Source organism: Notechis scutatus, chromosome 2 (genome assembly GCF_049901735.1).
Source record: "Notechis scutatus isolate UNSWTSFEM ecotype Mainland chromosome 2, rNotScu1.2, whole genome shotgun sequence".
In the NCBI taxonomy this organism is placed as follows: Eukaryota; Metazoa; Chordata; class Lepidosauria; order Squamata; family Elapidae; genus Notechis; species Notechis scutatus.
In genome coordinates, this window is record NC_142010.1 from 2,285,281 (window position 1) to 2,313,023 (window position 27,743).

Genomic DNA, 27,743 nt, shown 5'->3' on the forward strand with positions numbered 1-27,743 from the left:
TTATGTGATGGGCTTGTGAGTTCTTTTGTTGTGGTATCCTGGGTCTTGCATTGTAATCTCCTGGGTCGTTTGTGTTTTGATCTCTTTTCGATTAGCCTCCTGTGTAGTAACAGCTTGGGTAATGGGTTGTGTGATGACCTTGTGAGATTTATTGCTGTGGTATCCTTGGTCTTGTGCTGTGATATCCTGGGTCATTTGCTGTGTTGTGACTTCTTGAGTTCTTGAGGTGTAATTTCTTGAGTTTTCTGATGTGATGTCCTGAGCGGGTGGCTGTGATGTAGCATTTTGGGTTTTAATATGGCTTTGAGTTTGGGGTCTGGGTCTGTGTTCGTTTGGCTTGAGTTCGTGGTCGTGCCACATCTTCATGGTGGGGGTCAGTTCGCTTCATGTATGGTTCAGAGGAGTTTGAAGTGGGTAGTGATGTAGCTGCAGTGCGGCTTCTGGTCTATGGTCGTGTCTGATCTTCTGTGTGGGTGTGAGTCTGATTTTTACGTGGAAGTGTGGTGGTGGCATCTTGTGTGGCCCTCATGGGTGTGGGTCTGGTGTCATTTATCATGTTGGGTACTCGTCTGTTCATGAGGGCGAGTTTCCAAATGGCTGGTAAGCGGGAGGTGTCATCTCTTTTATTCATGCTGTGTGGGCGTTTTTCTATCTCTATGGCTTCTCTGATTATTCTGCTGCTGTGGTGTTCAGTTTTGGCGATAGTTCTGGTATTTTTAAGGTCAATCTCATGTCCTGTGGCTTTGAGGTGTTGGACCAGGGAAGAGGTTGGTTCTTCTTTTTTGATTGAGTTCTTATGTTCTTCAACGCGTGCACTTATTCTTCTGTTAGTTTGTCCAATGTATGTGGTGAGGCAGGCAGTGCAGGGGATTTCATATACTCCTTGGTTTTCTAACTCGATTTTGTCTTTAGGGTTTCTTAGGATGGTGGATATTTTTCTGTTTGTGCAGAATGCTGTTTTAATGTTGTGTTTTTGGAGGATCTTGCTGATTTTGTCTGTAATGCCTTTTATATATGGGAGGAGGGCTTTGCCGTTCTCTTGTTCTCTGTCTTGGATTTTGGTTGGGGTTTCTTTTTGGATGAGGTGGGTGATCTTCTTTCTTTGAAATCCATTGGCTGTTAGTACGTTGGTGAGAGTGTTTAGTTCGGTTTTTAGGTGTTGTTCATCAGCTAAGCATTTTGTTCTGGAGATGAGTGTCTCAGCTACGGAATTGATCTGTGCTGGGTGGTGGTGTGAGAGTGCGTGTAGATAGCGGTTTGTATGTGTTTTCTTTTGGTAGATGGTGTGTCCTAGGGAGCCATTGGGTTTTTGTATACCAAGACATCTAGGAAGGGAAGTTGATTGTTAGCTTCTGTTTCCATGGTGAATTGTATTTTGGGGTGTAGGCTGTTGAGGTGTGTGAGGAAGTTGTTCAGTTTTTCTTTCCCGTGTGGCCAGATTATGAAGGTGTCATCTACGTATCTGAGCCAGAGTTTGGGTTTGTGATCATATTTTTCTAGAGCTTGTGTTTCAAAGTGTTCCATGTAGAGGTTTGCGATGACAGGTGAGAGGGGTGATCCCATGGGTGCTCCTTCTATTTGTTTGTATTTTTGTCCATTGTAGGTGAAGTATGTATTGGATAGACAGTGGTTGGTCAGATCTAGGATGTGCTTGGGGGTTGTATTTGTTTTGGATGGCTGTCAAGGCTTCTTTTATTGGCACTTGGGTGAAGAGGGATATGACATCGAAGCTAACTAGTAGGTCGCTGGGTTCTAAGTTTTGTTTCTTTATGATCTCGATGAACTGGAATGAGTTTCTTACATGTGAGTTGATGGATTCTGCATAGGGCTGTAGTTGTTTGGCGAGAAATTTGGCTAGGTTTTGTAGAGGTGAGCCTATGGAGCTGACTATTGGTCTAAGTGGAGTTCCTTCTTTGTGTATCTTGGGAGACCATAAAGCTTAGGGCATCTGGATGATTTCTCTCTGGGTATGATTCTTTGCTGGATTTCTTCACTGATGGGGAGGCTTTTATTTTGGATCTGGTGGTTTTTTCTAGGTAGGTGGTGGGGTCTGTCTTTAGGGGTTTGTATGTGGGGTCTAGGAGTAGGTTGGTTAACTTGGTTTGGTAGTCAGATGTGTTCATAACCACTGTTGCGTTGCCCTTGTCTGCTGGTAGGATTATTATGCTGGTGTCTTCTTTCAGGTTACGTAGTGCAGTTTGTTCTTCTTTGGATAAGTTGCTTTTGGGTGGTTTGCTAGTGCAGAGGATGTTGGTGATTTCGAGTCTGATTCTATTAGCCTCATCAGGGTTGGTTTTGGTCAGGCTGGTTTCAACTCCGCATATGATGGTTTCTGTGGGGATGTGTTTGGGAGCAACAGCAAAGTTGAATCCTTTTGAAAGGACCTTGGTTTCGGCTTCGGTGAGGATCTTGTCTGAGATGTTGTGCACTGTTTGTTTCATGTGTGGCTGTGAGGGGGGGGAGTTGGTTTCTGGCATTGTTGTAGTTTTCTGAGTTTGTTGGTGTGTGTGTCTGTCTTGAGGGTGGTCTGTGTTTCGGCTCTCCAGACAGCGAGTTGTTTGGATTTGTCCCAAAGTAAGGGGTGAATCTTGTTGCTGAGTCTGAGGTGAAGTGTAAGAAGATCTTTGTTGATTTGGTCTAGGAGAAATCTTTTTGTGTGAAGTTCATTTCTAATTAGGGCCAATTCTGTTCTTTTTAGGATGCGTTTGGTGGCTGCTGTGTTGGTGTGGAATTTCAATTGGAAGCTTGTGGGAATTAAATTTTGATCTCGGCAGTTGCACTACGTAACCTGAAAGAAGACACCAGCATAATAATCCTACCAGCAGACAAGGGCAACGCAACAGTGGTTATGAACACATCTGACTACCAAACCAAGTTAACCAACCTACTCCTAGACCCCACATACAAACCCCTAAAGACAGACCCCACCACCTACCTAGAAAAAACCACCAGATCACCAGATATATATATATATATATATATATATATATATATATATATATATATATATAATAAGAATAGAACCCTCTTAATATCAGTCACTCCATCTTCATTTTTCTCATCTATAGTTATCTGATAATCTTAAGGTAATTCCCAATAAGTTATAATCTCCCCAGTCTACATTTCTAATAAAAAATACAAAGATACATTCCCATGTGGTGTCCCCCTTTTATGCTATATCTAACCCTTATCTCTAAATCTCATTTCTAAATCTCATTTCTCTTAGATTTAGCCAGCTTTTCCTTTACTACGTTTTCTTGGCCTTTCCTCTTTATCCCTCTTTTTTCCTCTAATATTACAGTTATTTCCATCTGCCAGTCCCCCCCCCTTTCCTCCCCCCCCCTTTCCTTTTCTCTTTTTTGAAATTTCTTCTTGTACAGCTTCTTCTACTTTTGCTTACTCTTTGGAGTTTTTTTTATTTATTATCTCTGACATCAATGTCTTAGTTTTAGTTCCTTTTGTGTCTCTTGGCAATGTCTCTGAATCTTCATGTCCATCTTAGCTGTTTTCCTCTTCCTTTGGCTCCTCCTCTTTAGAATTCCTTTGTTCTGCTATAAATTGCATTACTTTTTCTGCAAATGTGTCCAATAAATCCCTTCTTTCTTTTATCATTTCTTTCACAGTTTGCAGTTCCAACTTAAATTCTTTGCTTGCTTCTTCCATTTTTTAATCAATTGTGTTATTATTTATTTTATTAAAGTTAATTGTAATCCTTGCCAAGAGACTCTGTTTATATCTTTATATCCTTATATTTTCCTTACTGGTCCTTCTGTTTCCTTTGTGCAGTCAACCCCCAACAGTCCCAAGATATTGCCTTCCTTTGTCCTCTTGCTACAATCTCCCCCTTTTTCTTTTAAGGTTCCAGGGTTCTTGTAATGTTAAAGTCTTTTATTTCATGTCTTTTCTCATTCACACATTTAACAAACCAGTAATTTTCTATAAATACCTTGTACCATTAGGTGGCGCTCTATATCGCTTCCACTTTTTAAAGTTCTTTTTTTCCTTTTTTTCCAATTACATTAATGTTATTTTTCAAGCATTTCAACCATTGGCTTTGCCCAATTCCGTCTTTAATTTCATTATAGCTCTTTTTTTTTTTTAAACAAATTTTATTAATTTTAAAGACAAACAAATCATCATTAACCATTACATACTTGAACCTTTTTCCATTATAAATTTTACAAGTCAAATAAAACCTTATTTTATACAATATAATTCTATTTTAAACCATTTCCATATGAGCATACAAATACCTCTTATCCAATTTCTCTTTACTTCTCTTTACTCTTATTCAATTTCACTATTATTATTTCATCTATTTCTTTCTGACTTGGTTACCATTATTCTCATTCTATATTTCTGCAAGGTTTTATTAATTCTCCCAAAAACATAAACACACAACACACAAACATATAAAAAATCTTTTAGGAAAGTAACTTGGCCCCAGGTACCTCTCTCTACATGGACTTCAATTATATTCATGCTCATCTTACATGTCATTACCTATTTTATTTACCATTCTATGTCTTCTATATTAGCTTCTCCACACATTTCACTCTTCTTAATTCTATCTTATTTAATCCATCTTAATTTGAGTCATTATATTTGTATCTTTTGTCCATTCTTTATTATCCCTTTGTCTCATTCCTTATAATAAAAAAAAGAGTTTCTCCTGAAATCACTAATCAGAGTATGATGCCTTTCTATCTTCCCCCTAAATTAATTAGATTAACATTTAAAATAACACCTAATACCCAATCTGATTCTGCTTGGTACATTCTGTCTACTAATTTTTTTTTAATAAAAATAATAATAATAAATCCAAAATGATTAAATACATAGTTAAATAATAGATCTAAATATTGAATCTTATAACATTCCCATTGCCTTTTCCAAAGACAAATGCTACAATAATAATTTTATAATAACATCAATACCATAGTCATATTAAACTCTTTAATTAAAACTCAATATTCTAAACATTCCCTTTAATATTTTATTAAATTTTAAAATCAATCATTACTAAACATTTCAACATTTTAATCTCTTATTAACTCTTAAACCATTCTAATTTTCTATTTCTAATACTAATGCTACAATACCATCTTATGTACCTTGCAAAATCTTTTTTAAAGAAATTATACTTTACCCTTTGTCCCTAAAAAAGATTCCTCTTTTCCCATCTGATTTCAAAACTTTGTGGCTTTTCTCCACCTTTTCCCTTTCTTTCTTCTCCCACCAGACCTTTCTACCTCCCCTTCTTCTAGCCTCTGCCTTACTGGCTTCCCTTCTCTGTTGTGTTCCTTTTTTCTTTTGTTTACTATCATTATATTGATTTTGCACCTTATTTTTCTCTTTCTTGAGTGTTTTTTTAAATCTTAAGTCCTTCATTTTCCTTCCTTTCTTTCTTCCTTCTTTCTTAGTTAAATTTTGAAATTCATTAAAGATGGCTTCTTCTTCTGCTGCTGCTGCCTCCATCTGTTGTAGTGTTTGTTGATAGGTAGCAAGCGCCATTTCTAAAAAAAGGAAGGCTTCTTTTACACCATCTTTGCCATCTTTTTTTGTTTGCTCATATTCTTTTCTCAGTTCCTCAACAGAAAAAGCCATTATAAATCTTTTCTTTTCTTTCCCCCCCCCCCTCTTTCTTCTTGCAACAACCAAGATATTTCAAAAAATAGAACAATCCCAAAGTCCTCAATCAATCCAAGCCAAGACAAAGTTCTCACTTTCTCTTCCTGGGGTAGTATCAATCAAAGAAAGAAAGTCCAAATCTGTATCTTAAAGCCTTATTGCAATACATTTCAGTCTTCAGATCCTTAAGGCATCTCCTCCAACAAAATCTTAACATATAAATATATTTTTGTCCTCTCCCTTCCCACTTATCACATAAAGCCAGTTTTTACCTGAAAAAGACAGGTTTCTCAGTATCCACTTGTTGATTCCGTAGGGAAGGAGAGTAAACTTTCCTTTCAGCACCTCAAAATTGCCGCTTGTTTTCTCTTCTGGAAAGTATCATTCAAAAAGCAATAATTTCCAGGAATTATGTTAAATATGTCTTAGAGTCCTGGGTCAACCAAGAAAAACTTTCACTTTCAAAGGCTTTCTCCTCTTCCTCCTGCGCATTCTTGCCCAGCTGCCGGCTTCTTTGTGGCGGCCATTACGGACCGCTGCTGCACCGTCTTGGGAAAAGGGGGTTCTGCCGGCCGGGGAGGGGGTCTGCAACACCCCCAAACCCCTCTCCGGATCCCCCTATATTCAGCCGCCCCTACAGGGCAGCCTTAGCTCCAAACCCATCCGGATCGGAGCACCAAAAACGGCTAGCGCAGCAGGGATCACGCAGTATCGCGAATCCCTGCCGCTCGCAAAGCCGACAAACCGGAAGTTCCAAATTTCATTATAGCTCTTTTGTAGTCCAGAATTTTATTTACTTTATATTGTCCTCTTGTTTTCTATTCGCCGCTGTTGTACTCTCAAGCAAGAAATCTTTCTTTCTGCTTTTCGCTGTTATTAAAATAAAAGGTTCAGATTCTCTTGTCTGGATACATGCCACTCACCACTTCACCTCTCCAGCACACACTTAGGCCCCAGTATCTTCCCATCTTCAGGGCAGCCATTAAAACCGCCGCTTCTCCCTGTCTTCCAGGGGAGTATACTAAGCCAGGGAGGGGAGGTATGGCTTCCCTCAACCCAGCTGGCGATCTCCCCCTCAAAGGTGGGTCTGATGGTTCAGTCCCATAGGGACGCCTCCAACAGGTTATGTACGGATCAAAGCCACGCACGATCGCAGTCTCTGTCCATCCTCGATGGAATTGCCACTGGAAGTCCGGGAAAAATTTATTTTAATAACATCTCTAGCTTTCCTATCACTTTCAGAAATATGTTTTATGCATTGTTGATATAATTGATTTGAATTGCATTTTTCATGATCCTACAGCTGCAGAAACAGATTCATGCTAGCCAATGTTTTTCAGATGCAGCCCATTGCAACAAGTGTCCAGATGACCAGTATTCTAATGAGAAGCGAAATAAGTGTATCCCCAAAAGTATAAGTTTCCTGTCCTATGAAGAAACATTGGGATTCATTCTGGCTTCCTTTACCCTTGCTTTCTCCTTAATCACTGCCTTTGTTTTGGGAATCTTCACTAAATACAGAGAAACTCCCATAGTCAAAGCCAACAACAGGGACCTGACCTATATTCTTCTGATCGCTCTTCTCCTTTCCTTCTTGACCTCCCTTCTATTCATTGGACGCCCTAAGAAAGTGACCTGCCTTCTTCGACAAAGCATCTTCAGTGTTGTTTTCTCAGTTGCTGTGTCTTCACTGCTGGCAAAGACTGTCATGGTGGTGGTGGCATTTCTGGCCACAAAGCCAGGCAGCAGGATGAGGAAATGGTTGGGAAAGACTCTGGCCAACTCTATTGTTGTATCCTGCTCTGGGATTCAGGTGGGCATCTGCATGATATGGCTTGGAATCTCTCCCCCATTCCCAGACTCTGACATGCATTCTCAACCAGGGTATATCCTGCTGCAATGTAACGAAGGGTCAATCATCATGTTCTATACTGCACTGGGTTACATGGGCCTTCTGGCCGCCATCTGCTTCTTGGTGGCTTTCCTAGCACGCAAGCTGCCAGGGACCTTCAATGAAGCCAAGTTGATCACCTTCAGCATGTTGGTTTTCTGTAGTGTTTGGATTTCCTTTGTCCCCACCTACCTGAGCACCAAAGGAAAATACATGGTGGCTGTGCAGATCTTCTCCATTTTGGCCTCCAGCCTGGGTTTAATGAGCAGCATCTTTGTTCCCAAATGCTACATCATTATTCTGAGACCTGACATGAACACCAAGGAGCACCTGATAGTGAATTCTAAAAAAGGAACATAACGTTTTACATCCAGATAGATGGAAGGATGGCGGGTTTGGTAGATAAATAGAAGGGAGGTAGAAAAATAGGAGGTAAATAAAGATAAATATACATGATCTTCTGACCCCTTTGAATAGGTTCACACAGCATACTAAACCATATTTTTTATGAAAGTTTTTATTTTTAAGACAAACATATACAAACAAAAGATAAAAACATAAAAACGTAAAACCATCTTCCATTTTATATACATACAGTGTGTCAGTTGGTTACAAATCTTTTGTGCTATCCTTTCGTAGTCATTACTCACAGTTTATATATATTTTCACATTGTCAAACTAACATATCCTTATATATTTATCAGTTATTAATCATCTATGACTAAACTATTTATTCCATCATTTTATATGAGATATTCCAAATTTTATTTTGAAGTTTATATTGTACTTTCATCCAATGGCTATATACATCTATATTGTATTTTATATCAATCTATTAAACTTCTATTACAAAATTATCTAATCTATTACATTACCATGTCTTTTTGTCCAACCATTGATAAAACAAATCCCATATCATATAAAATTGTTTATCTTCTTGCTCTCTAATTTCAAATGTCAATTTACTCATTTCAGCACAGTCCATAATTTTCTTAATAACTTCCTCCTGATAGTTTTTTTTTTCCAATTCTTAGTAACTACAATTCTAGTCGCTGTTAAAACATTTACAATCAAATATTTCAGCTCTTTATTGTATATTTCCGGTATAATTCCCAATAAAAAGATCTCTGGTTTAAAGTCTATGTGTTGTTTTATCATTTTTTCCAACCATGTGTGGATTTTAGTCCAATATTTTTTTGCATCCAAGCATGTCCACCACATATGGTAATATGAACCAGATATCTGATGACATTTCCAACATTTATCTGATTTGTTCTTAAACATTATCGCGATTCTCATCGGGGGTAGATGCCACCTGTAAAACATCTTATACAAATTTTCTTTATATGGAGTTGACATTGTCATTTTATAATTTTGAGACCACAATTTTTGCCATTTCTCTAAATCAATCCCATAACCAAAAATTTTCCCCCAAGCAATCATTGTTTCTTTAACTTGTTCTTCCTCCAACTTAAATTCTAATAAATTCTAAAGTCAATAGTCTACTGTTCCTTAATGTTATCCATTCCTTTACCCACATCAAATTTGTCGCCTGGTAATATAACTCCCAGTTGGGCAAGGCAAACCCTCCTCTTGTTCTTGCATTTTGTAACAGTTTAAGTTTTATTCTCACTTTCTTACCCTGCCAAATATATTTCAGCACAATTCTATTTAAGTCTTCAAAAAACTCTTTTCTTAGTCAAATTGGAATTGTCTGGAATAGATATAAAATTCTAGGCAATACATTCATCTTAATTGTAGATATTCTCCCAATCAAGGATAATTGTAAATTTTCCCATTTTGTCAAATCTGTCGCAACCTGCTGTTTGAGTTTAAGATAGCTATCCTCCTTCAGTGTGTTACATCTTGGTGTAATGTATATGCCTAAATACGTAACCTCATTTGTGACCTGTATATCTAAAACTTCTTCCAACTCTTTCTTTCATCTTGCTAACATATTTTTGTTAATATCTTTGTTTTATCTTTATTTATTTTCAAACCTGCTACTTTTCCATATTTTTCTATCCTTTCTATTAATTTAGGTGCTGTTTCCAATGGATCCTCTAATATAAATACCAGGTCATCTGCAAAGGCTTGCAATTTATACTCTTCCTTTTTGATTTTCATTCCTTTTATTTCTTTTTCTGCTCTAATATTCCTATTCAACACTTCCAATGTTAACACAAACAGCAGAGGCGACAGTGGACAACCTTGTCTTGTCCCTTTTCTTATATCTATGCATTCCGTTAATTCTCCATTTACCATAACCTTTGCAGTTTGTTTATGATATATCGTTTCAATGGCTTGGATAAATTTTTTACCAAAGCCCATTTGTATCAATTGCAGTAAGATGAATCACCAACTCACATCGTCAAAGGCTTTTTGTGCATCTAAAAACATCAAGGCCATTTGCTTTTCATGATGTGCCTCATAGTATTCCAAAGTGTCCAGAATTATTCTCACATTGTCTTTGATTTGTCTCTTTGGCAGAAATCCATTTTGATCAGCATGGATAAAGTTATTTAACTATTTTTTCAGTCTTTCTGCCAGGATTGAAGCAAAGATTTTAAAATCTGAATTTAGTAGGGATATAGGTCTATAATTTTTAACTTGCTGCAGGTCTGTATCTTCCTTCGGTCTAAGTGTAATATATGCTTCTGCCCATGTTTTGGGTATTCTCTTCTTTGACATAACTTCGTTCATGACTTCTAATAGGTGAAGATTCAATATTTCCTGAAAGTTTTTGTAAAATTCCACTGGCAATCCATCTGGATCTGATGCTTTTCCAACATTCTGTTTTTTAAAAGCTTCTGTTAATTCCATCATCATTATGTTCCCTTCTAGCATTGTTTCAATATCTTTGAGTATCTGTGGTAATTTTGCTTTCTGTAAATATTGCTTAACTTTTTCTTCTTGAATATTCTCTTGATAATACAATTTTCCATAGTAATATTGTATCATTTTTTTTCTTCTCCTCATTTCCATAGCAAACATGTCCTTCTTCATTTATTAATTGACTAATCCTTCTGGATTCTCTTTCCTTTCTCAATTTATAGGCTAACCATCTGCCTGGTTTGTTTGCGTCTTCAAAGTAAATTCTATTTAGTATTTTTAATTTTTTGTGCTAATTCCTCTTTTTCCATTAGTCCCATTTTATGTTTAGTTATGTCCATTTTAATTTTAATGTCTTTTTTTGTGGGGACTTCTGTAATTCTTTTTCTAGTCTTTTTTTTTATTATTCTTTAAAAACAAAAAATACAAAAATCTCATTTCCATTAACAGTTATTGTGTCATTGTATATACATGTTTCTTATTTTGTGACTATACATTATTTTTATCCTTATCCTTCACCCATTCGTACCACCTCTCCCATGTCGCATAGTATTCTTGATCCTCTTTGCCTTTCAGTTCCATAGTGAATTTATCTAGTTCAGCACAGTCCATTATTTTTTGAATCAAAACTTCATCTAGTGGTATTTTATCACTCTTCCCATTTTTCCAGTCTTTTATAGTCATCTTCCAATATTTTGAATGTCTTTTTCTATTTTATGTTTCTTTTCCTTGTCTATTATCAAGCCTCTTGTGTAGGCCTTCATCATGTCCCAGAGATTCTGTAAAGATGTATCCTCTTTTCTATTTTCTTTAAAAAAAGAAAACCAATTCTTTCTCTATTTTCTGTTTAAAGTCTTTTTCCTTTAATATCATATTATTTAAAGTCCATCTAGATCTCCTTTTTTGTCCTTTCCAAATGACTGTCATTGAGTTGTGATCTGCCCAAGTGCATGTTTCTATTTCAATTTCTAATGTGTTAGCAAGTAATTCTGCTGACATCCATATCATGTCTATTCTAGACCATGATGCATGTCTGTTTGAGTAAAAAGTATATTGCTTATTTTCCACATTTCTCTCTCTCCATGCATCTTTTAAGTTTGCTTCTTCTATCATTCGAAAGAAAGATTTTGGTAGTATCTTTCTAGCTTTCTTTGTTGATTTCTGCGTTTTATAATCCAATTGATCATTAATTATCCCATTGAAATCTCCCATCATACAAATATTAGCATAGTCCAGTTCAATTATTTTCATATTTAATTTCCTGTAAAATTCTTCTTGGTTGTCATTTGGAGCATAAATTGCAATTAAAAGTGTTTTAACATTATTGTCCATTATTTCCACCATCTAAACCCTTCCATCGTCACCTGTATAAATTAGTTCTGCCAAAATTGTATCGCTAATATATAAGACCACACCTCTTTTTTTACATTGTGCCAACGATGTGAATAATTTCCCTATTTTTTTTGTTTCAATATATATACATGTTGTTTTTTTAATATGTACTTCTTGTAGGCAAATTATGTCAAATTTTAATTTCTCTAATTTATGAAATACTTTTCTTCTTTTAGTGGCTAAATTAAGTCCATTTATGTTAATTGTAATCAATTTTCTTTCATCCATATTAAGCTTTGTAAGAGGGTTTTATTGCTCTAGTAGATCTTAGTTCTTCTTGCTCTCTGGGTGCACCACCTACTGCACCTTCTTTTTCTTTTTCAATTACTGCTATACACTCCTCTTGAAATTCAATTAACGACTCTTCTTTTCTTGTGGAGTTGTGGAGATATTCTAAGTAGAATAGCTCAGCTTTTTCAACTGTGTCAATTCTGTGTCTTTGTTCCTGCCAGGTGAACAAGAGGCCTTCTGGTATCAGCCATCTGTAATTTGCTCCTCTTTTAAGTAACTCTTTAGTCAAAAATAAATACTCTCATCTCTCTTACTCTTCTTGGTACCTGTTTCAGCACCACAATTTCTTTGTCTTTGTACTTTAATGGTTTCTCTCTTGCCACCTGCAGTATCTGTGTTTTAATAATTTTCTTGGTAAATCTGATGTGAACTTTTCTTGATAACCTATTTCTCATTGCATATCTTGTATAGACACAGAACATCTATCCCATCCATCATCTTCTCTTTGGTTATCTCTAATGCTTCTGCCAGTATTTCTGTCATTATTTCAGCAAGGTTTTCACCTTTTTCTTCTTCTACATTTTGAAATCTCAGGTAAAATTCTGATCTATCAATTTCCCATCCTAATGGTCCACTCCTGCCCTTTTCAACATCACTCAATTGAATATCAATGTCTCCAATTTTCTTATCTCTTTGTATATCTTCTTTGATTTTCTTAAATCTGTCCTAATATTTCATCATCATGTTGAATATTCTTTACTTTCTTGTCTGTTTTTTCAGTTCTTTGCTCAATATTCTCTGTTCTCTTTTCAATCTTCTGGATACCTTGCATAATCATCTGCAATGTCACTTCCTTCTCTTTTTCCTGTTGTAGCATTGTCTGTATTGTTCATTGTCCTCCAGATAGTGAAGAGGAGTCTATTGGTATTGAGGAAGCTGAGGCTGTTGTCTTTCTGCTCATCTTATAATACTTATCTGTAGAAAGAGAAAGAGAAAGAAAAAAAGGAAAATAAAGAGAGAGAAAACAAACAGCTTCCACTCCAAAAAATAAAAAGGAGAAAAATATTCAGGCACTTGTATACCTTAATCCAATTAATTGCAGTAATATGCAAAAAAAGAGAAGATGTGGGAAAAAAGGATAAAAAAATTTTTTTTGAAGAAAAAGAGGATAGGGGGAAAGAGGAAAAAAATTTAAAAAATTAAAAATAATAGTCTATGTATTTCTCTTAATAAAAAAAGAAAGCAAAGGAAAAATTATGTTCTGGTTCCTGGGTTAAAAGGTTAAAATCCAAATATAAAAATCCAACTAGAGGGGAAATAAAAAAGAAGGTAAGAAATAACAAACAATTCAAATAGAAGGCAAGCCACTGCCACTAAATATCCAAGCTCTTTGGTGAATCAACTCAGACTTTCCAGTTCCAGTATTTTCAAGGTCACTTCAATCTTCTTTCTTTCAACTTCAACTCCAGACTCTGGCTATCTATAGTTTCACAGATGAGCACCTGTGTAAACAATCTGCCATGCTCATCCCACTATCTTTTTCAGTGCAAAGCTCAAAGTCCTTGAGTATAACACAAATACACAAACAAGTAAAAGAAAAAAGAAAACAGTATATCCAAGCCTCTAGATGACAGTGCTACTTATTTTACTTCACTTTCACTTCCCCTCATGTATCCAAAGCCAGGAACAGAAAACAAAAGTAAGATATTTTCTTTTTTTTAAAGAGAAATAAATAAATCTCAAATCAGAAAGAAGAGTCTTAATCAAAACAGACTTTCGAGAGAATTGTTGAAAAAAAAAATAAAGATGAAAAATTTAAAAAGACCAGTCCAGTTTAAAATTGAGAAGCTTTGCCAAATTCCAAGTTCCAATAAAAGGGGGGGGGAGAAACTTTCAATTTAACTTGCTTAATCTCACCACTTAAGCTCTTTCTCTTCATTTTTAATTCCGCTTTAAGTCTTTCAGGGTGTTCTCTCTAAAAAATAATAAGTAAAAAATTCATCTCACCAAACTGACACACTTTCTTCTGATCTCTTCCATTCCAGAGCTGCCCAGCTTCAGCAGCTTGAATGGCTGCCTCTCCACCACCGGCAAAAAGGGCTTTTCCTGGATCAACCAGGGACTTTGTGATATCCTTGGGATTAGCAGGATGTGCCCTTATCAGCCACCATCTCTACGGGATGGAATACTAAACCATATTTTGATGCCTATTATTTGATGTCAGACACAGTGTTAAAACATGATTTATGACAAGATTCATATAAAATGCTAGCCCAAATCAGATAAACTCCATGATGGCCTGTTGCATTATGGCAACCTGGTTATTATAAGAAACATCTGACAATGGTATTCAGGGTATTGTGAATTCTGTCCCACTGCAATTCCTTGAATGTTATCTATAACAGTCCACAATTCAACACACACACACACACACACACACACACACACACACTTAGCCTAAAACTGCTTTTTAAGGCTCCAGTACAGTAGCCTCTTTCTCTGATCATTCTCACTTCACCCATTCACCTGTTTCTGTGTCTCTGGAACTATTTCTTCTTGTGTTTTGGAAACTATATTTATGGTTGCAGTTTAAAGTCCAAAGGTCTAACCAATTCAGGGTCCCACTTTGCCACATTTTGTTCATTTATATTTCACATTTTGAAACTACCCATCTCTTTCCAGGAGGGATTCTGGGGTGTATAAAGTAAAACAATATCATATAAAACTACATAAAAATCAAAATGCTAAAAAAGTTGAAATTTTGGAATTAAAATTTATTAAAAGATAAGGAGGCAAGACTTAAAAAAGGGAAATAAAGGATATGCTGGCACCAACCAATCCCACAACTGCATGCTTTTTTTGGTTCTCCCAAACAAGGCCGTTGACATTCTGCAAGCTCCTCATTTTGTTTATATTGTTTAGGACCTGGTAGAAGGCTTTTTTTAAACCTTCAGCCCTTCTAGCAAGAAGAAAATGACTTTTCCCCCCTAGTCTTATAGCAGCCCTCTCCTTAGTCTTATTCTTATAGCAGCCCTTGCCTTGTACTCACCTTAGTTTATACCTCCACCAATGCATATAGTATATTCAAAGCACAACCAAAGGCCAATTTTATCTTAATTACACTGACATTATTCTATAGAAACTAAGACTCTGAGAATCTGCCTTGTATATCAGTGTCCTATTGCATCCCAGCAAGTCAGAGGTACCATTTACAAATGCAACACATTATCAAGCCCAGTGTCTCAACTTGCTGAGGCCCAGCAGTTGAGCCTATTTGTTGCTCTCATCCTGAGTGTCCTTTTCATAATCATCAATGATCTATAGACTTGGGGACATACAAAGGCCACTTTGGAATAACAGAGATGATGGATAACTGCAGCTCGGTTCTTGACTTTTAAATTTTTTCTTAGCTACAACAATAATAATAATAATAACAACAACAACAACAACAACAACAAGGATAAAACATGTAATGGAGCACTAGTGGAGCACCAGATATACCTGTCACTTTCTGTGGAACAGCTATTTCAGTTTAGGCTATTTTAGATTAGATTAACAGAGTTGGAAGGGACTTTGTAAGTCATCTAGTCCAACCCCCCACCCAAGCAGGAGACCCAACACCATTTCTGTCAAATGGCAGTCCAACCTCTTCTTGAAAGTCTCCAGTGACAAAGCTCCCACAACTTCTGAGGACAAAGCTGTTCCATTGGTTGGTTGTTCTTACTGTCAGAAAGTTTCTCCTTATTTCCAGGTTGAATCTTTCCTTGGCCAGTTTCCATCCATTATTCTTTTCTAGCCTTCAGATGCCTTGGAAAATAGCTTGACCCTCTCCTCTCTGTGGCAGACCTTCAAATATTGGAAGACTGCTATAATGCAGGGGTGGGATTTTACCAGTTCAGACCATTTCTACGGAACCTGTTGTTACTATTCTGCGCAGTTCGGAGAAATGGCAAATCGTGCCTCTGGCTGGCCCCACCCTTTTCTGCTTGCCCCTCCCCTCCCCACCCAGTCAGTTCTTATAATTCATGTATGACATCACACACATGCCCAACATTGCTGACTGCATTCTCCCCCGCCCAGTTACTCCTTAAGGTATTTCTTTTTTTTCCTTCCTGATGATCAGCTGTTCCAATGATCAGCTGTGCTGGGATTCCCCCTCGCTGTCTTACTGCTTTGTCCAAGAGGCTTCCTGAAGGCCCAGGAGGCAAAAAGGGGCACATGGGGGGTGCTGTGTGATGCCTCAGGGAAGCCTCCTGGGAGCAAAAACGGCCTCCCAGGAGGCTTTCCTGGGACCCAGGAGGCAAAAAAGATGGAGCACCAGGGGGTGCTGCAAAAAAAGAAGGAAGGAGGAGGAGGAGGAGGAGGAGGAGAAGGAGGAGGAGGAGGAGAAGAGGAGGAGGAGGAGGAAGAGGAGGAGGAGGAAGAGGAGGAGGAGGAGGAGAAAGAGAAGAAGAAGAAGAAGAAGAAGAAGAAGAAGAAGAAGAAGAAGAAGAAGAAGAAGAAGAAGAAGAAGAAGAAGAAGAAGAAGAAGAAGAAGAAGAAGAAGAAGAAGAAGAAGAAGAAGAAGAAGAAGAAGAAGAAGAAGAAGAAGAAGAAGCCATCCCCACCCATGCCCACCTAGCCACTCCCACCTAGCCATGCCCATGAAACTGGTAGTAAAAATATTTGCATCCCACCTCTGGTATCATGTCTCCCCTGGTCCTTCTCTTCACTAGACTAGCCATGCCCAGTTCCTGCCATGCCCAGTTCACCATATGTTTTAGCCTCCCCTAATCATCCTGGTTGCTTTTCTCTGCACTTTTTCTAGTCTCAACATCTTTTTTATAGTGAGGTGATCAAAACTGGTCCAGTGGTTTTACTAAGGCTTTATAGCATGATATAGATATGAGACTATTCATTTTTAAGTTATTCCTATATGAGTTGGAAGGAAACTGAGACTGAGATTGAGAATTATGAATGTGACAGTGCTGGAAAGAGTATGGCTTACAAGCAAGGTTCAACCATTTTGCTCAGGAGTCTGCATTCTAATCATATTGGTCATTCCAAATGTCTTCCTTTTTGAAGAAAACTTTGAGATTAGCAGAATACCTGCATTTTACTGCCAAGGTATTTTGGTCAAAATTAGCAGTTGTCTGCAAGGTCCTGACTGCCAAATTCTTTTTGGAAAAAAGGGAGAACTGGACAAATGTCCATATGGACTTCAGACAGTTGGTTTTTATCAACAGTTAGAAGAAACTCATTTTCTCAGTCGCTTGTGATCGGCCAAAAATCATAGGTTCAATCATGTTTTGAGCTATAAATGCACCCTTTCAGGAGGGGTAGGTTTAACACAGGGGTGCTTAAATCCAGCCTGTGGGGCTGGCCTGGAAATATCAAAGGACAGGCCCACATTGCCTCTGCCAGCCAAAATGGGCCAGGTGCAGTCCCCCTGCAGCCTGTTTTCAGCCTCCCTGGCCTCTTGCAGCACTCTGCTGGCCCAAAATGAGCTGTGGACCATTTTTGCCCAGCAGAATACTGCTGGAGGCCAGGGAGACTGAAAACAGGTAGCGCGGGGCCCACAGGAGGTCTGTGTGTGGCCCGTTTTTGGCCATCAGAGTGCTGCTGGAAGACAGGGAGACTGAAAATGGGCCATGCAAGGGCCTCATCCCCCATTTTGACCTGTAAAGTGCTGCAGGAAGCCATTCAGGCCCAAATGGGACAGAGGTGGCCTCACGTGCCCCCACATGCCCTGTTTTAGCCAGCAGGGTGCTGCACTAGGTGTCCATTCCATCTCCCCTCCTTTCCCCCCTCCCCCCCACCAGCCCACAGAAGGTAATTCCAATGCTGATCTGGCCCTCGAAGAAATCCAGTTTGACACCCTGATTTAAGATATCCGGTAATAATTCTGCTAGCTTCATTCAGAGCAATATCGACTTTCCCAGCATGTGCTGATTTATACCAGACTGGTCTCAATATATACCAGACTGGAACAATGTCCCCAAATAGGGCAGTATTCAGAAAAGGTGGGTGGACTGAATTAGAGTCTCCTGTTGTCGTTGAGATACTTAAATGGTTATGTTGCAGAGGCTCCATATTGGAATAGAATACTTTATTGACCAAGTGTGATTGGACACACAAGGAATTTGTCTTGGTGCAAATGCTCTCAGTGTACATAAAAGAAAAGATACATTCATCAAGAATCATAAGGTAGAATAGAATAGAATTAGAATAGAATAGAATAGAATAGAATAGAATAGAATAGAATAGAATAGAATAGAATAGAATAGAATAGAATAGAATAGAATAGAATAGAATAGAATAGAATTCTTTATTGGCCAAGTGTGATTGGACACACAAGGAATTTGTCTTGGTGTAAATACTCTCAGTATACATAAAGAAAAGATACATTAGTTAAGAATCAAGAATCATAACATACAACACTTAATGATAGTCATAGGGTACAATCAGCAATCAAATCATACTAGAAAACAGTCAATATAAATCATAAGGATACAAGAGACAAAGTTACAGCCCTACAATCACAAGTGGGAGGGAATGGGTGATAAGGAGTGATGACAAGATTAACAGTAATAGTAGTGCAGACTTTGTAATAGTTGGACAGTGTTGAGGGAACTATTTGTTTAGCAGAGTGATGGCTTTTGGGGGAAAAAACTGTTCTTGTGTCTAGTTGTTCTGGTGTGCAGTGCTCTAAATCATCGTTTTGAGTGGAGGAGTTGAAACAGTTTATGTCCAGGATGTGAGGGGTCTCTAAATATTTTCACAGCCCTCTTTTTGACTCATGCAGTATACAGGTCCTCGATTGAAGGCAGGTGGGTAGAAATTGTTTTTTCTGCAGTCCTAATTACTCTCTGAAATCTGTGTCTGTCCTGTTGGGTTGCAGAACCAAACCAGACAGTTATAGAGGTGCAGATGATAGACTCAATAATTCCTCTGTAGAACTGTATCAGCAGCTCCTTGGGCAGTTTGAGCTTCCTGAGTTGGCGCAGAAAGAACATTCTTTGTTGTGCTTTTTTGATGATGTTTTTGATGTTAGGTCATATTTTAGGTGATGTGATATAGTAGAACCTAGAAACTTGAAGGTCTCTACTGTTGATATGGTGTTGTCTAGTATTGTAAGAGGTGGTAGTATGGGAGGGTTTCTTCTAAAGTCTACCACCATTTCTACAGTTTTGAGTGTGTTCAGTTCCAGATTGTTCCGGTTACACCATGAGGCAAGTTGTATAACCTCCTGTCTGTATGCAGATTCATCGTTGTCTCGAATGAGACCAATCGCTGTTGTGTCACATTGGAGAAAGTCTAGCTATCACGTCACTAGTTGTTGATACCCAAATGGCAGCCTATAATCAGTCAATCCCTGAGTGCCTACTCATACTATAAACCCATACGGGGCAATATTCAGAAAAGTCTTCATGAAAAACAATCTCATGATCTTGGGATAACTTTCTGGAGTGTCTTACCTTTGTTCAAGAAGAAGGCCTCATCAGTACCAGACAAAGTGAATTATAATGTCCCCACTGGCTAGTGACAAAGTATTCCATTGTTTTACCACATGACAATCTTTAGGACCTCAAGAATAGGTTTATAAGCAGTAGTGGGATTCAAATTTTTTTTTACTACCAGTTCTGTGGGTGTGGCTTGGTGGGTGTGGGAGGGGAAGGATACTGTAAAATCTCCAATTATAGGTGATATTTGCCGGTTCTCTGAACTACGCAAAGTTTCCGCTACCGTTTCTCCAGAACTGGTCAGAACCTGCTGAATACCACCTCTGTTTATAAGGTAAAAGGCAGTCAAAGGTCCCTGAATTGTTCCCCTCCTGATGCTTAAATTCGGATTATACCCCTGAGCCCTGCAAAATTATTTTCTCCAACTACACACCTCTGTTACATCAGTCATTCCCATTTCCCCTTCTAATTACTAAAATCATTGTGATTTGTTCTAGTTTTAAAAAAAAGGCTTATGGGATTTCCACCACCACATTTAGTTTTAATGCAATCCAACAAAAAGCGAATATGCAACAACTGAGCATCTGTCCTGTATCTACCTCAAACATTGCTGAGTGAAGAGGAGGAATTAGCACTGTGCTAGTTTGAAACTGTGGGTTCCTCTTTCAGATCTGGGGCAAACTGGAAAAATCTTCACGGCACAGAATTCATTTTGTGAGCTCTGAGACCCCACACCGTGAAAGAGAGAGCAATGTAGGACCTCCATCAACACACATCAAGTGCTACTGCTAAAAAAAAAATGCAGCTTTTTCTGCTTCTGCTTCTGTCCCAATTTCCCTGTGTAACAATGCAGACAAAATGTTCATTGAAGATGGCAATAGAAGGATTGAAGCAGTTTAATTTCCAGAAGCCAGGAGACTACCTGATTACTGGAATTACTTCTAAAATAATTTCTCAATTTTACCCACATGTTTTCTCCAAGCCTCCAACCTACAGATTGAGAAGGTAATTTGGCATCTACAGGATTCTGGTGATTGAGTTTACCCTCCCCAATGTTTTCTCTTTTCCCAACTTCTCACCCTGAAAAGGACAGGTCATTAGTGCTTCTCCCAATTTGTTTTAAGGGAAAGGATTCTGGGCACAGGATGGATCTTTAAAAGTTGAGCATTGCAAAGTGCCTTTTCAGTCCTCTTGCAGGGTCTGTTTTAATTGACCAATTTTGGTAGAACCCTTCTAACTCTTGCTTGGATGGGGTTCTTTCTCTTCTGAAAATTATTTCCTTGATACTGTAGAGATTCAGAGAATATATATTTTTATTTATATTTCATAGTTATATAATTGCCCAGAATCTCATAGTCAAATGGCTGACAGTGACTTTTTGAGCTTGCTTACCACAATCTCCTCTCCTTTCCCACCTTGCTCTCTGTCCTTCCTTTCTCCTTTTCCAACATTTCTTTCCAACTGATGCCTTTTACCTGTTTTATAGGCTTTTGTGGTTTCCATTTTACTTTTGATTTAAGTAGCAATGGCACTTAGACTTATATACTGCTTTACAGTGCTTTTCCAACCCTCTCTAAGAGGTTTATAGAGTCAGCCTATTGCTCCCAACAATCTGGGTCCACCTCATTAAGATGGAAGGCTGAGTCAAGCTTGAGCCTAGTGAGATTTGAACCGCCAAACTGCAGGTAGCCGGCAGTCAGCAGAAGTAGTCTGCAGTATTCCACCCTAATTACTGTGCCACCGTGGTTAATAATAATAATAATAATAATAATAATAATAATAATAATAATAATAATAATAATAATAATAATAATAATAATAATAATAATAATAATAATTTTAAAGACTAAATTCACAAAGGTTTAGAGACCTTACATAATAAGCTAATGTTATAACTATAGAGGATCACATTGAAGATTTTTTGACTAAAAGGCACTAACTCCAAAGACATCAATATTTAACCACAAAACAGTCCTTGGCTCTAAAGATAGTTTGTTGAGTAGTGATAATACCACTTACTGACTGAATCCAGTACTTGAATCCATCCATACGTCACTTTCCAGTTGATACAAGAGGAAGAAATAATGTAACATTATGAGAACCTATATGCACATGTGGCAAAACTCTCCTTTGAGAATTTTGGAGGGGTACAAAGCAGAGGTGGTATTCAGCAGGTTCTGACCAGTTCTGGAGAACTGGTAGCAGAATTTTTGAGTAGTTCAGAGAACCAGCAAATCCCACCTCTGACTGGAGATTTTACAGTATCCTTCCCCTGCCACACCCACCAATTCATGCCCATAGAACTGGTAGTAAAAAAAATTGAATCGCACCACTGGTACAAAGACCTCACTCACTCACTTCCTCAAAGATTGGGCTACAGTGGGTGAAACTGTGAGAATGCCTGGCCTGGCTTCCAGAGTAGGAGTAAGTTTTAACCATGTTTTATCAATGTTTATGAGCTGCCCAGAGTCATTCTATACAGTAGATGTTATTTTGCAGCGAGTCGACAATATTCCATGACCTCCTGCTCTTCTTCTCGGCTGTTCATAAGATCAACCAGAATCCTAGGCTCTTACCCAACATTACCCTGGGCTACAGCATCTATGATAACTTCCTCAGTGCAAGAGTAACATATGAGGTCATGATGGACTTGCTGTCTACAGGGCAGGAGCATGTCCCAAATTACAGATGTGGAAGACAAAAGAATCTCCTGGCAGTTTTTGAAGAGACAGATTCTGAACTCTTTGATCATATTTCTACTGTCTTGGGCATCTACAAAATTCCACAGGTAGGAAGCTAAAATGATCTTATGAGCTGTGGTGGCGCAATATTTAGAGTGCAGGCTACTTCTGCTGACTGCTGGCTGCCTGCAATTTGGCAGTTCAAATTTCACTGGGCTCAGTTTTGACTCAGCCTTCCATCCTTCTGAGGTGGGTAAAATGAGGACCCAGATTGTTGGGGGCAATATCCTGACTCTGTAAACCGCTTAAAGGGGGCTATAAAACACTGTGAAGCGGTATATAAGTCTAAGCACTATTGCTATTGGTAAAGGACCATTATCTTCTTTCCTCACAGATCAACTGTGGTGCTATCAACCACATTATTCAGCAAAGTCATCATTTTCCTTTTTTCTATCGGATGATCCCAAAACAAGAGCCTCCCTACTCAGCTATTGTCCAGCTTCTCCTGCATTTCCGATGGACGTGGATCGGCCTTTTTTCTCAAGACAATGAAAGAGGAGAGATCTTTAAAAAAAGCTTGGAAGCTCTAGCTGTAAAAAATCAGATTTGCATCATCCTCTCACAAATCATCCCAGCAGCAAATCTGAATATACATACTGGAGATTTTTTTGTGCAAGAACAAAAAAAAATGTTCCTTCTCCTTATTAATATCCACATAAAAATTATAGTATGTCAACTAGATTTTCATGCCACAGCAATGCTACTAACAGTCATAATCATTAATGAAAAGAATAATATATTCATTGAAGGGAAAGTGTGGATTGCAACAACTTTGTCAAAATTAAGCATAAGAATGCTTTCCAACTATCTTGATCTCCAACATAAACATGTTTTGTTTTCCTTCCAAACCCAGACAAACAGGAGACAATATTATAACTTTAATTCATATTCCTCTTCTGAGAAAGAGTTTGTAAAGGAAGTGTTTCAGTGTTCCTATTCAAAGCCTTTATGGTCTAAAAAAGTTTGGGAAAGATGTACAGAAAAAGAGAGTAGGCTATTACCACCCCTTGAGGCGCTTGATAGAATGATAATTGAGGATGGCTCCAGTATTTCCAGAGCAATCCATGCTGTGGCCTCAGTCCTCAGTGCTGCTTCTTCCTCCCAGCTGAGTAAGAGGAGGATGCTAGTTGGAGACCATCAGTCATCTCAGATTGTGCAGCCTTGGCAGGTAAGCCTTCTCCTTTGAGGTTCCACTGGTGCTCCCCTTTCACTTCATACATATTAAAATTGGGTGTAGGATGTGATATTCCAAACAGCAGTTTCCCAGTTTGTAGTATTTGTAAGTGAGTGAGAGAAATTATAAAGATAACTCTTGCAAACTGAAACCAGTTTAATTTGGGATGCTGCAATGACAAGTATCTCCATGGTGACAAAGTACTCCTCCTCCCCAATTTGTAAATTAAATAAGCTTCAGGCTACTCCAGCAATTCTCAGATCAGCTTCTGATAGCAATAGATAGCTAAAATACAGATCTATCCCACTACAGGAATCAGCTGATTTACAGTTTAAGAGCAGTTTGTTACACACATATATCTATGAAAATAAGAATCTCCAACCTAAGCATTTTAAGTATTTTTATTCTGCATCAGAAATAAGTTCAGTAAAAATTTAAACTTCCAGCATTATTTAATTTTAATTTTTCCTTAAAATTATTACGCTGAGCTCTGGTTTAACAAATCAGTTTATTGATTCCTTCAATAAAATGAAAGGCATATCTAAAAAATATTGTGTTCAAGAGAAAGAAGCAAAAGAAGCTTCCAATAAAATACCGAATCATCCTTTTAAAACCAAAATGCTGAGCTGAAACATATAAATTATTCAATACATTTCCAGAATAATAGCCAGAAAAACATTGGATAAAGGTTCAACTGGGGATGCGTATGATACTTATTTGATTTTCTATCTCTTTGCAGCTTCATCACTTTTTGAGAAACTTCCAGCTTCACAACATTTCCAATGATGGCATTTATTTGGATGAAAATGGAGTACCTGCTGCTGACTTTGATATCATTCATTGGAGAATGTTTCCCCAAAAATCTTACCCTGCAGTGAAGGTTGGGAGTGTAGAAAGGGAAGCTTCTTCTGAAACCAAGGTCTCCATCAATCAGAGTGCCATCCAATGGCCAATATCATTTAACAAGGTAGCTGAAAAGATCTCCAAATAGGGGAAACTAAAACTCAGTAATTCATTAGATATCATGTAATTTTAAAATATTTTTCAATAGTTTGTCACAAACTGGAAACCAGCTACACTACCAATTGCATTGAAGCCCTTGCTGCCTACATTATTAAACATGATATTGTAATAAACAACAAAATAACAATCTTCTTTTCAAGAATAGTAAAGACAAAGGTTCAAGGGAAGGGAGGTGGTATTATAGCCCAGAGGTGGTATTCAGTAGATTCTGACAAATGGTGGGAATCAAATTTTTTTACTATCAGTTCTGTGAGCGAGGCTTGGTGGGTGTGGCAGGGGAACGATACCTTAAAATCTCCAGTCAGAGGTGGTATTTGCCGATTCTCCAAACTACTCAAAATTTCTGCTACTGGTTCTCCAGAACTGGTCAGAATCTGCTGAATACCACCTCTGGTTCTGATCAGTTCTGGAGAACCATTAGTGGAAATTTTGAATAGTTTGGAGAACCGGCAAATACCATCTGTGACTGGCCCCGCCCCCATCTATTCTCTGCCTCCCAAGTCCCAGCTGATCGGCTGGGTCTTCTTTTGTTGCCCTGCACAGGAGAACAGAGCTAGAAAGCAGATTAGTGGGCTGGGGAGAGAATGGGGATTTTGCAGTAACCTTCCCCTGGAGTGGGGAGGGAATGGAGATTTTACAGTATATCCTTCCCCTGCCATGCCCACCAAGCCACACCATGTCCACCAAGCCACGCTCACAGAACTGGTAGTAAAAAAAATTGAATCCCACCACTGGAGTAGTCCATTGAATTACATGAAAGGCGTCAGGTTAAAAAAATCTGTTGGGAGAAATGTTGGCTGTTGTGAAAAGTCATTTATGTACGATGATACAATGTTCAGCAAGAGGAGAGGAATGCAGGGACATTTGCAGTGACAAAGAAAGCCAGATTTTGGGAGTTTCCTACCAAAGCAAAGACTGAAAGGAAATTACAATGTATATAGCATTCCCACACATCATAACTAGTTTTCAAATTTATCCCAGGATTCTTTTCCTGAAAAGTCAATGTTATATGGTACCTCTTCCAGTTAGAAAAGAAAGGAGATGGTGCCGGGGGGGTCAGTAACAGATCAGTAACTGTTATATCAGTATTCCTTGTTTTCTCCAATTGTTTTCTGAGCTCCTTGGTTCGTGAGTTTCTTGAAAATACCTCTACTGTGGTGCCTTAATTTCTATCTTTATTTTTATGTTTAAGACAGTGCCTTCTTCTAGATGTACAGAAAATTGCTACCCAGGATATGCCAAGCTCATGAGAGAAGGAGCACCTGTTTGCTGCCATGACTGTTCTCTGTGTATGGAAGGAACATTCTCAGTGGAAGAAGGTAGGTGGCTCTGGAGAATAAAAGGAAACCAAGAACCTCTAATAGGATTCAAAAGACAATGGTGCACTACGTTTTCATCTTTCAAGTCATATTCAGCTCCTTGTTCCATAGAACGTCTTCCCTATTACACACTGTTCATCATTCATGAATTTTTTTTCTCATTATCCTAGATACTTTCATGAAGTATAGTGAGAAAGTATTTTTTAATAAATTCTCCAGTTCTCACAATATCCTTCTCCTACCCCATCACTTTCAAAAACATGTTTTAGGTATTGTAGAAAGTATTGGTTCCAGTTGCATTTTTTTTTTGTTACAGTTACACAAATACTTACACATAGCCAATGTTTTTCAGATGCAGCCCATTGCAACAAGTGTCCAGATAACCAGTATTCCAATGAGAAGCGGAATAAGTGTATCCCCAAAAGTATAAGCTTCTTGTCCTATGAAGAAACATTGGGATTCATTCTGGCTTCCTTTACCCTTGCTTTCTCCTTAATCAATGCCTTTGTTTTGGGAATCTTCACTAAATACAGAGAAACTCCCATAGTCAAAGCCAACAACAGGGACCTGACCTACATTCTTCTGATTGCTCTTCTCCTTTCCTTCTTGACCTCCCTTCTATTCATTGGACGCCCCAAGAAAGTGACCTGCCTTCTTCGACAAAGCATCTTCAGTGTTGTTTTCTCAGTTGCTGTGTCTTCACTGCTGGCAAAGACTATCATGGTGGTGGTGGCATTTCTGGCCACAAAGCCAGGCAGCAGGATGAGGAAATGGTTGGGAAAGACTCTGGCCAACTCTATTGTTGTATCCTGCTCTGGGATTCAGGTGGGCATCTGCATGATATGGCTTGGAATCTCTCCCCCATTCCCAGACTCTGACATGCATTCTCAACCAGGGTATATCCTGCTGCAATGTAACGAAGGGTCAATCATCATGTTCTATATTGCACTGGGTTACATGGGCCTCCTGGCTGCAATTTGCTTCTTGGTGGCTTTCCTAGCACGCAAGCTGCCAGGGACCTTCAATGAAGCCAAGTTGATCACCTTCAGCATGTTGGTTTTCTGTAGTGTTTGGATTTCCTTTGTCCCAACCTACCTGAGCACCAAAGGAAAATACATGATGGCTGTGCAGATCTTCTCCATTCTGGCCTCCAGTCTGGGCTTAATGGGCTGCATCTTTGTTCCCAAATGCTACATCATTATCCTAAGACCTGACATGAATACCAAGGAGCACCTAACAGTGAATTCTAAAAAGGGAACATAATGTTTTACATACAGGTAGATGGAAGGATGGACGGTCGTGTAGGAAGTAGAGGGAAGGTAGAAAAATAGGAGGTAAATAAAGATAAAATATACATGAAGCCATATTTTGATGCCTCTTATTTGATAAGTCAGACACAGTGTTAAAACATGATTTACGACAGGATTCACATAAAATGCTAGTGCTAAATCAGATAAACTCCATGAGGGCCTGGTGCATTATGGCAATCTGGTTATTATAAAAAACATCTGACTGTGGTATTCTGAGACCTGATGTGAACACCAAGGAGCACCTGATAGTGAATTCTAAAAGGGAATCCAATTGTTTAGGTGGATGAAAGACTGGAGACATGGGTAGATAACATGAGGTAGGAAGATAGACAGATAATTTTCAATATATACATGATGCATGATGGCCCGGCACATTATGGCAACCTGGCTGTGATAAAAAAAAAAACTGACAGCGATATTCAGACTATTTTGAATTTTGTCACCTCTGCACTTTTTAAAAAGTATAGTAGCTTTAACAACCCACAATACACACAAATACACTATTAGCCTGAAACTCCTTTTTAACCCTCCAATACAGTATCCTGTTTCCCTGGTCAACCTGATTTCTTCCTTTGACTTCAGTTACTCTTAATTTTTTTCCTCTGTGGTTTCAGAAGTAGCTATCATATTCAAGGCATGCTCTGATTAGTGTAGAATAAACTGGAAGTATTATTTCTTGTCATTTGGAAACTATATTTGTTGATGCAGCTTAAATTTCCTTTATCAGTTTTAAATAATTTTGAATGTGTTAGTTTCC

The 27,743-nt window shown here is 38.2% G+C and overlaps 2 protein-coding genes across 2 annotated transcripts in view; both read left to right on the forward strand.

Annotated features, from left to right (window-relative positions):
- Positions 1-7,882, forward strand: part of LOC113424583 (vomeronasal type-2 receptor 26-like) — a 62,817-nt gene extending 54,935 nt beyond the window's left edge. Inside the window, exon 4 of the mRNA XM_087953975.1 lies at positions 6,935-7,882. Coding sequence (XP_087810101.1) covers positions 6,935-7,882 — 948 coding nt within the window. The remainder of the gene's footprint in view (positions 1-6,934) is intronic.
- Positions 7,883-21,904: 14,022 nt separating this feature from the next.
- LOC113424582 (vomeronasal type-2 receptor 26-like) lies at positions 21,905-26,939 on the forward strand. Its single transcript, XM_087953976.1, has 5 exons — positions 21,905-22,207; positions 23,014-23,328; positions 24,074-24,301; positions 25,550-25,676; positions 26,029-26,939. The coding sequence occupies exons 1-5, from the start codon at positions 21,905-21,907 to the stop codon at positions 26,937-26,939; spliced, it is 1,884 nt and encodes a 627-aa protein (XP_087810102.1).
- Positions 26,940-27,743: the final 804 nt, after the last annotated feature.

Excerpts from the sequence above, each read along its gene's own strand:
- LOC113424582 (XM_087953976.1), top strand. The coding sequence starts at position 21,905 with ATGTTATTTTGCAGCGAGTCGACAATATTCCATGACCTCCTGCTCTTC. Across the intron at positions 23,329-24,073 it reads AGATTGTGCAGCCTTGGCAG|CTTCATCACTTTTTGAGAAA; the intron begins GTAAGCCTTCTC and ends ATCTCTTTGCAG. Across the intron at positions 25,677-26,028 it reads AACATTCTCAGTGGAAGAAG|ATGCAGCCCATTGCAACAAG; the intron begins GTAGGTGGCTCT and ends AATGTTTTTCAG.